General features: G+C 48.0%; 1 protein-coding gene across 1 annotated transcript in view; it reads left to right on the top strand.

Annotated features, from left to right (window-relative positions):
- The window catches only part of LOC103371054 (neuronal membrane glycoprotein M6-a), a 13,517-nt gene extending 2,629 nt beyond the window's left edge, over positions 1–10,888 (top strand). The window contains exons 3-7 of the mRNA XM_008300271.1: positions 585–741; positions 3,027–3,180; positions 7,063–7,139; positions 7,223–7,288; positions 10,736–10,888. Of these exons, the coding sequence (XP_008298493.1) occupies positions 585–741; positions 3,027–3,180; positions 7,063–7,139; positions 7,223–7,288; positions 10,736–10,888 (607 nt within the window). The remainder of the gene's footprint in view (positions 1–584; positions 742–3,026; positions 3,181–7,062; positions 7,140–7,222; positions 7,289–10,735) is intronic.
- The last annotated feature ends 744 nt before the right edge of the window (positions 10,889–11,632 follow it).

Raw genomic sequence — 11,632 nt, 5'->3', positions numbered from 1 at the left:
TGTAACAAACAAGTTAAGTGTGAATTGACTAATCCTGGAAAATCCACTGTGCTTAATATGTGTTGTAAGTTAATTAAGTATAGATTGATAATGCTGCTGATCATTGAGCAGAAAACCCAAATAAAATTCTCCGTAGTGTTCTGCCCTGAACCGAGCCCCTCCTGTAAGAACCCTGTGTGGGTGCAGACGTAAACATTGGTTTGGCTTTAGGTTCGTTCTGATACCAATCAGTTAAAAAAAAAAAAGCTTTGATTTTAAGCTCTGAAATTGAATCAGGACATCCCGTAGCACCAGAACTGGACCTCCACAGCGGCGGTTTCAGGACGCCATGACATCGGTTCAACAGGAATCACACAAACCTGAGCGATCTCAGTGATTTTCACAGATCCAAAGCCGCTACCTCCCGCCCACTGCTTGAGCCGGCCCTCCACCCAACACCTCGAGTTTGTTTTTGGCAGCGACACACGATGATTTAGCTGAAGATGCACATTAAGTCTGCAAACAACACTTCAAAATTCTGCCTCGCATGAAAATAAATGAGCCCTCACTAATCAGCGCCGCTGTGCTGTGTGTCCTCTCCACAGTATTGACATCCTGAAGTACATCATTTACGGCCTTGCAGCTGGATTCTTTGTGTTTGGAGTGCTGCTGCTGGTGGAGGGCTTTTTCACCACCGGAGCCATTAGGGATCTCTATGGAGAGTTCAAGATCACCGCCTGCGGACGCTGCCTGACTGCATTCGTAAGAAAACTCCCACACTGACAGAGCTCATGTGATGCATTCGTAGCTGAAGTAAAACAAATGTTTCAGAGAAATCAACGCTAACAAATGACACATTTAAAGGAGATGCTGGTGATGTTTCTGATTTGTCTGAGATTTTACCAACATTGAACTGAGCCTAACAACAACTGGTCCTTTCATTTGGTTTCTTGGTGCCTTAAAGCCCGGTTCTTGTCCAGAACCTCTCAGCATGAACACACACTGGTGTCACCACACATGGATCAATCTGCTAATGAGAGACACCAACAAATGCTCTTTTCCTTTCTGTTGTAGTAGCTTTTGCTCAGCTGCTTCAGAGGCCTGTTCAGGTACGCCTGCACCCCATTGTTGAACATCAGCGTCTTCATGGGAACCAACAGACGTTACCGACGAGGCCGACACCAGCCGATAGAAAGAATCACGAGCTCCTGAAGACTCGTCTTTATGTTCCTCTCATAGATTCACAACATTTTACTCATTTCTTCTTCTTCTTTTAGTCTTTTATTGACAAACGGCCGGTTTTGGTTCCACTTTGTTCATTAAAGCTCAGTGATGGAGCCTGAAGTCTACTTTTATTTTTTACAACACTTCAAAAGTTTGCTTCAGATTTATTTGACAATCGTATGAACAACAGGCCACTGACCTCGGGTGGAAAATGTAGACCTGCTTCATCACTGACCCCCTGAAGCCAGAACAGTTTCTGCTCGTCTTTATTCTGGTGACGTTTTTCACTGTATGGAAACAGTTAGAACGTCACTTACAAAGAATGAAAAGCTTTTGTCTGTTTTACAGAACTTGGACTGGACAGTCTGTTGTTACCAACTATAGGGGAAACGAGGCTCCACATGCTGTCCATATTCCACTGTTTCCTCATTTATCTCCTCTCTGCTGTGTGGAAACACTGCCTGCAGTTCAGTCAAAAGCAGAATTTACACGACCGAGTCGCTCGTCACAGCTGCATCACTGAAGGCACATTTTATTTTTACACATTCTGTGTGACGTCAGGTAGCTCATAAACCATCTAGGAGGATTCTGGCCCTGACAAATGATTTCATTTTGGTGACTTTTTTTAAAAGACAACATGCCTTTCGAAGCTGCCAGCTGGTTTTGGGGTTCAGGTCGAAGCTGACTGTGCAGATCCAGGTCATGATAATCCAAAGAGCGTCCGGACTGAGCAACAGGACTTCTCCAAGAGGAGATTCATACACTGACAGTGCAATGCCATTTGTCCTACATAAAGTTAGTTTAATTAACGTTAAATTAAATGAGATTAGTATCCTGTAAGCTGCATCGTGTGATGAAATGATGAAGTCAGAACCCGATGCAGAGCTGCCAGTGTCTTTGTGGAACAGGTGGTGTTTGGGAGCAGACCTCGGGTCGGTCCGGTCTCTGCAGCAGCCTGATGGATCCTCCTCAAACCTCCACGTGGCATCGCTCTGTTAGTCTGACTCGTGTCAGGGAGGGATCAGGGAGAGATTTCACATTGTCCACTTCTGCTGAGGAAAACGCTTCCTTCATATCTGTAGTGGTGTGTGCAGCGGAGAGCGAGGCTTTCTGGTGCAGGCCTCTGGAGACACACTCCCAGGTCTGCAGCTCGAAGCCGAAAGGCAGCGGAGAGCGCAGTGGCTCGTACCAAAGGGGTTTTTATGCCTCGACGTGACACAGTTACATCCACACCTGCACAATCTGGTATTTATGGATCACATTAAGCAGGAATGCAGCGTAATGAGAAACAAAGGCTGCACAGAAATGCTCTGCAAATGGACACCAGGTGAGTTTCCTGGTGTTGTTGAATGCAGCACGCAGGTCGGTTTATGAAGGACATCATCTGATCCGCGGTTAAAGAGTGATTTACCCTCTTTAAAAAACACACAGTTGTATGTGAAGTATTGTTCCGTTAGAAAAATTAACCAGATCTAAGCTGACCAAAGTGATCTTTCTTCAACTTTGGTCCATTCGACACGTCTCAGTTCAACACATCATTTGCTTTCAGCAGATTCTGTAACAATAAAATAAAAATTGGGCTTCTCACACAAAGTCAGAGCTTCAGGTGAACTGCAGCCAGTGTTTCCTCAGAGACACCAAGAATCCAACCTCCTGGATCAGTAAATGACTTCAGCATGGATCAGAACCAGAGAACAGAGGAGCCAGTTGGTGGAGATACATTCAGCTGATGGTGGAACATCTTCCTCCATCTGATGGTGGAACATCAAAAGTCTGGAGAGGCTGGAATCATGGAATCAGTGTGTCTTGCTCCTGTGTTGCAGCTGATGTTCCTGGCCTACCTGTTCTTCCTGGTCTGGCTCGGGGTGACGGCGTTCACCAGCCTGCCGGTCTTCATGTACTTCAACGTTTGGTCCATGTGCCAGAACACCAGCTCGGTGGAGGGAGCCAACCTCTGCCTGGACCTGCGTCAGTTCGGTACGTACATCGTGACGGTGACCTGGTGGTCGATATATTTCTATTAAAAAAAAGTGTGGAGGCTGATTGTCTCCACTTACGGTGGATTCAGGAGGTGATCAGAACCTTCACACGTTGCTGAATGAAGCTAAACTCACGTTAAATTACCATTTATTTTCCATCTACACTCGTTATCCCATAATGACAATCTGGCATGTTTTTAAACTTTTTCTTTTTGCAGATGCTTCAAAAATGGAAAATCTCTCCTTTCCAAAAGCATTTAGATCCTTAATTCTGGGTTTAACAGTAGCTCGTTTGGCAGCAGCGTCCAGTCTTCTTGTTTGGACCTGTGCAGTCCATCCTGCTCTTTCAGCAGATCACACTGATGGAAGCGTCTGAACTTCCACCTTCAGGTCTCTGCTTGACTTTGGTTGGACCGCCCAGTGACGGTCAGACTGGTCCTGAAGACACTGTGGTGCTGCCTCGGCTGTTTGCTTGGGGTCTCTGTGTGTGTGAAAGGTGAAGCATCACGTTGCTCGTGCTGAGAAGCAGCTCCGCGGCATGATGCTGCCGCCACCGTGCTTCACTGTAGGGATGCTGTTCAGCAGACGTACGCTGGCTCTGAGATGAACACGATGTTTAGTAGTTAAAGTGGAACGTGAGCGTTCTTAGTGTCTGAAACCTTCGTACCAACCCGGTAGCACAAGCACCGGACGCCACGCCGACATCAGCATCCCACAATGCAATGCAGTAGTGACACGCCTAATGAGCTACGGTGCTCAGAGTCCAGGGCAGCTCAGCTCTGTCCTCTGCAGCTCAAGTCAGAGATGCAAACGGAGCGTAACAACCTCAGGATCCTGTCTGGTATCAGGCAGCAGACGCCTGCACAGGAAGAAGGAATGAGGTTGGTGGGTTACCACGGTAACACACCTCCAACCAGCATCCAGGCTTTCAGGAAGTGACGCGTTGCTACAGAGCGGTGAGTCTGAAGAGATGCAGCTTATTCACACAAAGCTATGTCCAGTGATGGAGCACATGTTGGGTCTAGTTCAGGGTTTGAGATTTCAGCCGTCGTGCTGGAAGTTCAGACCAAAGAGTTCAGTCTGAGTCTCACCAGACCAGAGGATCTTCTTCCTTTAGATGCCGTCCGATGAGCTCCAAGCCGGCTGTCCTGTCTTGTACTCAGAGCGTCTTCATGCAGCCATAAAGTCCTGATGGATGGAGAGCTGCTGAGATGTTCGTCCTTCCAGCAGCTTCTCCGTCTCTGCAGAGGACTGTGAAGCTCTGTTAGACGGACCGCTGACTTCCTGGTCTCCTCCCTGACCGAGGTCCTTCCTGCTCCGTTACTCAGTTTGGTCTCTGAAGAGTCCAAACTTCTGACATTTCAGTGGTTGTGTTGTTGCTGTGCTGCTGGAGCGCTCAGAGCTTCAGGGAAGGTTTTACAGCCTCAGCGCAGACCTGTGGATCTGATACACAGAGGCGTCTCTCCGTCTGAATCATGTCTCATCAGTTTAATTCGTCACAGGTGGATTCTAGCCAAGTCCTGGAAACTTCTCAAAGATAATGAAACCAAACACTTTGTGATTTGGAGCCGCAGCAACAAGAGAATCCGTCTTCATGAAGGAGAGATTTTGTTTCTTTCATAAATTTGCAAAATAAATTCTAAAACCGAGTTTCCACGTTATTTACTGAGTGAAGCTTTATGGGAAAAATGGTGGTTTTACTGAGATAAAATATAATAAAGTGTTCAAAACCTGAAGGTGTCTGAAGCTTCTCTGAGTCCACTGCGTCCGCTACGAGCTCTAACTGCTGCTCTTTGCTTCTGCTGGAGCAGACAGAGGACACAGACGAGAGCTTTTTGATCGGCGCTGCTGTAATTTATAATCCTGTTCCTCACTTTGGGATTCAACAAAGTGGAAAGGTTCAGATTTTGAGTCCAGCTATCGTGCATCTTTTGAAACCGTGTCAGTGGGCCGTGGAAGAATTCCTGCATATCCGATGTTCTCTCGGTCACCTGATGACTGAGAGAGCACATGCTGCTTGTTTCCTCTTCCTGCTCAGCGCAGGGCAAGGTAATGGCGACTCACCAAAATACCAAACTGGCACAGATGATGGAAAAACCTGTGTGTGTGCGGCGAAATTGCCAAACTGCCGGCAGAAAGCCCCGCAGCGTTCCATGTGCCTCAGCCCAGAATCAGACCCTCAAAAGCAATAATTCATCTGAACTACTAGCGGCGTAGCGATGGACTCCAGCCTGTGTTTATTAGCTGCTGGCTGGGGACGAACATGTGTTTGTCTCAGTCGTGACACTGGAGGGATTAGACAGGTGGGCCTGGGACACCTGTGTGAAGTCACTCAGGCCCTAACGAGGCAGCCTGGGAGAGGAGAACCACTGCACACAGACAAAACACGATTTTTCCTTTTGTGCAGGAAACGTGTAAAAACGTAGAGCTGCTGTCCACAGGTAAATGAAATGCTTTAGTCCAGTGCTTTTCTCAGCCTGTCCAGTCTCTAAAGACCAGAGAATACCTCTGAAAGTGCACTCAGATGAGGTATCGCTAAATATTCCAACTGTTAATGTCTTCTGCAGCTTCAGGTTGAATGTTTCAGCATCTTTGACGGAGTAACCTGATTTATTAAACCTTCATTTAAAGTCAGAACACGCTGAGGTTTTACAACACAATGAACAAAACATGCACAGATGAGAAACTGTGATAGAAATGACCAAAAAAGGCAAACAAATGGTGCATTTTGAGTGTTACAGAGAGGCCCAGTGTGCAGAATGAGGCCTTATCTCAGGAAAAATGTGGACAGTAATCAGCAGGTAGAGATAAATGCTTTAGAATGAATTAGTCACATGACGTCTGTCAGCTTAAAGGATGATTTTGCAGCTCAGCACACGTGTATTATGAACACAGTAAAGTGAAGCTGCAGCTGTTACGCAGAAAACAGCTGCAGCTTCAAACCTGCTGTGTTTCCAGCAGCCAGCAGGGGGCGACTCCTCCGGTTCCCAATAGAAGTCTGATTATACAACAAAAACAAGCCTCGTTCTCACTTGACCTCTTACCTACTAAACATTTTCCCAACGAGTTTCTGGTCTAGAGTTCAGGGTCGGATCCAGTCCTCGCTCATCACATCCGGGCTCGAGGATCGTGCAGTCAAATTCCAAACTGCAAATTGGGAAAAAAAAAAAAACTGTAATCAACACGCCCAACTTTTTTCTAAGGGCCTACAGGTGGTACCAACACTGGGGGGAAAATGGCTGCATGCTATAGATTTTTTACTCTTTGCATTTTTAATTTGTGTACACGCTGCCTACAGTTCAGCCAGAAAACTCTGATTTTTAATTTATTTTTTGATCGCAGTACAGTTATGGATTTATTTAGCCATTTATTTATTTTCTACAGAATCTCGTTTAATGCAAACGGGATAATTTCTGGTGTCTGTTTAATTAAGACATGCAGCATAAAATTATTTTTTTATGAAATATCATTAATTTAAGCTTAGATTTGGTTTATTTTCCAGGCGCTGTGGCTGTTGTGTGTTATTCTTGCGTGATGCAGTCACAGTACCGTCCACCATGTTGTTCTCCAGGATGCCCACACAGACGCACAGGAGGCATTTTGTACACAGTCGCCTGCAGTGCTGCCATCTGCTGCCCAACAGGGGAAACTGCAGCTGGGCGTCCCGGCAGCAAGCTGATTCCAGAATCTCCTGATCATGTCTCATGTGGGAGGAGGGAGGTGTTAGAGGAGGATGCAGCTCCTAGTGGCAGAACATTCGTCTCAGTCACCTTCAGTTAAATGAAGAGTCCGTCAGGGCAGAAGGTGGCATCCGGAGGTCCAGTTCACTCGTCCTCTACCCTTGTGTTGTGCTTGTGTTGATGCTGTTTGTGTTCTTCAGGAGCGGTGACCATCAACGAGGAGAGGAAGGTGTGCACGGGATCTGAGAAGTTCTTCAAGATGTGTGAATCCAATGAGGTGAGACGAAGCGATGAGAAAACACAAAGCCCGGTCCGAAGCGTTTCCACCGAACCTCACCCGCGTGTCGTTGTGTGTTGCAGCTGGACTTGACCTTCCATCTGTTTGTGTGCGCGCTGGCGGGAGCCGGAGCTGCTGTCATCGCCATGGTGAGAACCAGTATCCTCCTCTCTGATTGGCTACAGGCCTGGAGGACTAACTGGCACTGATTGGTGTGACCTCCATCTGGTGCAGAAGCAACAAGAGACACATAATTCACCAGAAGCCCGGAGCGGTCCGGTCAGAATGAGCAGCAGCTGATCTGCTCGTCTTCACAGCACAGATAGTGAAGCAGATATTTATCTACCTATATCCTCACGTCTTCATCCACAGCTGACGTCCAGCTGATAATTGAACTAACTAGTAATTTACATCAACATTACAAAGTGATCAGTGTGTCGTGTAGTCGCTGCAGGAGGCGAGCTGAGAGGATTGTCCGCTGTAGAGCAAACTCACATCAAAGCAGCTCGAGAGACAAAAGCTCAGTGTGGCCGTTAGAAATGAGGCTTAAACCTGTAGACTAGTAAAAACAACAGTAAAGACAACACTGTCAGTCACTGACCATCCAGATGCAACATGCTGCATGGTTCATGGAGCTTCGACCGACTGTCCATCAAGTCGAAGTGACAGCAACAAGTGGTTCAGTGTGAACTTTAGGATTCACCTGCGTCTCATTTCAGATATCTGACTCCTCATAGTTTAGCTTTACTTCAGGTCAGCATTGTCCTGCTCAGATTCTTTCATGAAGTTTGAACTGGTCAGAATGATGCTGTAGCAGCTCAACCGCCTCCTCAGAGCGTAATCACAGACATGTTGAGCCAGAGTCTGGGCTCGGTGAAGCCACACTGCACCTTCTGCTGCTGTTCGGCTGAATCGAAGCCGGTCGTTCAGCTCCAAGGTGTCGTCTCCTCATCCCACAGTTCTCTTCTTGTCGGCATCGCTGAGCGGCAGCTTAGATCTTCTGTTGACTCATTCAGCTCGTGCACAGAAAACAGTGACTGAAAAAGCGTTCTCAGCCACCGAGCGTGAATCGTTTAATGCATCGTAATTTAACACAACGTAAGATAACTTAAGATCAGGAGAGGATGTCTGAGGTGTTACTGCAAAGGTGAAATCATCAGTAGAGAATAAATAGAAAGAGGCTGTATGAATGTGAACAGCAGCACTGCAGAAAATAGTACAAACGCTAAATAAAAAGCTAAAAATGCTCTGCGGAGACGGAACCACGACTGAGCTACTGGAAGACTGTTTCATGTCCGTCAGAAGATGCTGTGAAGATGCAGGATGACCGCTGATAGAACTCACATCGTCCACGTATTCTGCAGAACCACACTTAGCAGGGCAGGGACGGGAAACACCTGTGGACATGTTTCAAACGGTCCACACACAGAGACCATCGTCTAGTTGGTTCAGCACATCCAGATAATGACGTCCTCTGACAGGTGACGAGTTGGGAATTTGTTTAGTCGACTCCTGAGTGTCAGAGGATCAGGTCTCACTCAGCCTGTGTCCCGACAACACGAACGAGCCTGCTTCCTAACGTCATGCCTCTGTCTGATGTCAGACGTTCACACTCGGTTTTCTGTAGCTGCTCAGAGTCACAGGGGGTTGGAGTCCATCCCAGTCCACCTCCCCCATCACATGCATCGCTGCTTTGTGGCAGGTTGCTTCCATCCGGCGATGACGGAGTTTGACAGGAACTCCGTTTGAGCTGCAGTGCATTCAGGGTCGCAGTAACACAATGAAAGTAAAATAATGTCAAAGCCTGATGTAAATGCACAATTATTTAGGTAATTCAGTTCTGTGTCTGACCACAAGGGGTCGCCACAGTTCAGAAAGCTGCAGGAAACTGAACCCGTTCCACCCAAACCCGTGTTCTCCTAAGTTCTACCTGAACTGCATGTTGCATACGTCTGCATCTTGGTTCCATTCAAGTCATATGTAAACCTGCAATGACTGATTTTTCCCCACAACCACTAAACACAACATCTTTAAATACAACATTACGTGTCTGCAGCAGACCACGCCTCTTGGACCCATGTTTCCACCTACCACAGCGAAGGATCGCCACAGTGCACAACCTATGGGTTTAAAAGGTTATTCCACCTGAAAGACAACTTCTAGTCCGAATGTTTAGAGGCTTAAACGTTTATTTTACCCAAAATGCTACTTTCTAACTCACAACCTAAAGTTTTTATTCTGCATAAAGAGTACTTTCTGTCCAGGCACTTGAAGCTTGGACAGTTTATTCCACCCAAACAGGACCAAGTTTGTTTCACCCAAACACTAAACATCCCGGCCCAGACCTCCACCTCCACCGGACTGCGACTCAGGTCTGCTGTTCAGATGGTAGAGCAGGACCCCCAGGCCCTCACCTCCACTCTCACCCCAACCAGTCGAGGCAGGTGACCTCCTTCCCTGATCCTGGTTCTGTCGGAGGGTTTTTTGTTCCCTCCCTATTAGAGAACATGAAGACCAATCAATGGCATCAGTGCCTTCGTCATCCAGGAGCTGCCTACACACTGTGGCCACATGAGGCGGGGCACTGTCCTGAACCAGGAAGAACCCAGAACCTGCTGGACCAGCCTAAGGTCTGACGATGGGTCTGAGTTCATCCTGATACCTACTAGCAGTCAGGATACCACTGGCTAGCACATGGAGGTCTTTGAAGGGTATGCCTCCCCAGACCATCACTGACCCACTAAAGCGGTCCTGCTGGAGGATGCTGCAGGCAGCAGAACGTTCTCCACGGCGTCTCCAGACTCACGTCTGTTCAGTGTGAACCTGCCCTCATCTGTGAGGAGCACAGGGCGCCGATGGCCAATCTGCCAGTTCTGGTGTTCTCTGGCAAATTCCAGTCGAGCTGCACAGTGGAGGGCTGTGGCTCCACTAGAGGACGTCTGGCCCTAATGCCACCCTCATGGAGTCCGTTTCTGACAGTTTGGACAGAACCATGGACACGAGCAGTCCTCTGGAGGTCTCTTTGTAGGGCTCAGGCAGTGCTCCTCCTGTTCCTCCTCTCACAAAGAAGCAGATATCTGATCTGCTGCTGGGTTGCTGCCCTTCTACGACCCTGTCCAGCTCTGCTTGTGTACAGGCCTGTCTCCTGGTGTCTCCTCCAGGCTCTTGAGACAACCAGACACAACACATCTTCTTGCAACATCCCACATGGATGTGCTATCCAGGACAAGCTGTGCTACCTGAATGGGCTGCAGGTGTCACTTCATGGTACCAGCAGTCACAAGGGCACCATCCATCCATCCATCCATCCATCCATCCATCCATCATCTCTACACCTTCATCCTCACCAGGGTCATGGGGGGCGGAGCCTATCCTGGCTGACTCAGGGTGAAGGCAGGTCCATGATGAAGTGTTCCCTGTTCCCAGTGTGTATACACGGAACAACAAACTCTTTTTCCCCTGAGCTCACTAGAATAGACAGAATTTTTAAATTCTGACCTGCTGTGCTTCTGTTTTGTTCAGAATCAAATGAGGCAGGTTTGTTGTGTGTTCCTCTGATGAAGCTGACGTCTCCTGTTCCTCTCGGCCCTCCTCAGGTCCACTTCCTGATGGCTCTAGCTGCTAACTGGGGCTACCTGAAGGACGCCAGCCGGATGCAGAAGTACGAGGACATCAAGTCGAAGGAGGAGCAGGAGCTGCACGACATCCACTCTACACGCTCCAAAGAACGCCTCAATGCCTACACATAAACACACAGCCACGAGAAACGACACACACAGACACACACCACACACACACACACACACACACACACACACACTCACACACACACTCACAGAAGCCTGATGATAGAAATGCAGCATAAAAACAAAAACCACTAAGATGCTTTCAAACACACAGATGAAGACACGAGCAGGCAGAAGTGAGACGACAACAACAGAATGGTGACCACGCAGACGCCCTCATCGTCCTCGTGTCTGCAGTAGATCGTCGGCTCCGTGTTGCAGGTTTAGCATTCGAAGCTTTTCAAACCCCCAGCGCACAACATTCAGTGATCAGCAGGGATCACAAGAGCTGGCCGAAACGCAAAGCGGGTCAGCGTTTCTGAAATTTAGCCAAACACATGTTGACAGAGCACAGTGAGCAGCACAAGAAAGTCGCAGCAAGAACGAAGGAGCAGAAGAAGCCAAAGATCTGATTTTAAATTGGTCTGTTGAGGCAGCAAAGAAGAAGCCGAGAAGCTCGACACGCTAACCTGCTAACGGCTACATCTACAGCAGACACGTGAAGGCGTCTGCAAGCTCAGCATTTAACATGGGGGAGGACAGTCAGTGCTCCCCCCACCTGCCCCATCAACACACACACACACACACACACACACACACACACACACACAGGTGTGACTGAATGGTTGGTGTTGTGCAGCCAGTGTTGTTCGGTGGTGTCATGCTGTGTCGTGTCGTTTCGCCGCACTATGATGATGGTGTTGCAGA

Source organism: Stegastes partitus, unplaced genomic scaffold (assembly GCF_000690725.1).
Source record: "Stegastes partitus isolate 25-593 unplaced genomic scaffold, Stegastes_partitus-1.0.2 Scaffold1519, whole genome shotgun sequence".
Lineage (NCBI taxonomy): Eukaryota > Metazoa > Chordata > Actinopteri > Pomacentridae > Stegastes > Stegastes partitus.
Note: the sequence above shows the minus strand (reverse complement) of the source record. Positions and strands in the feature narration are given on the sequence as shown.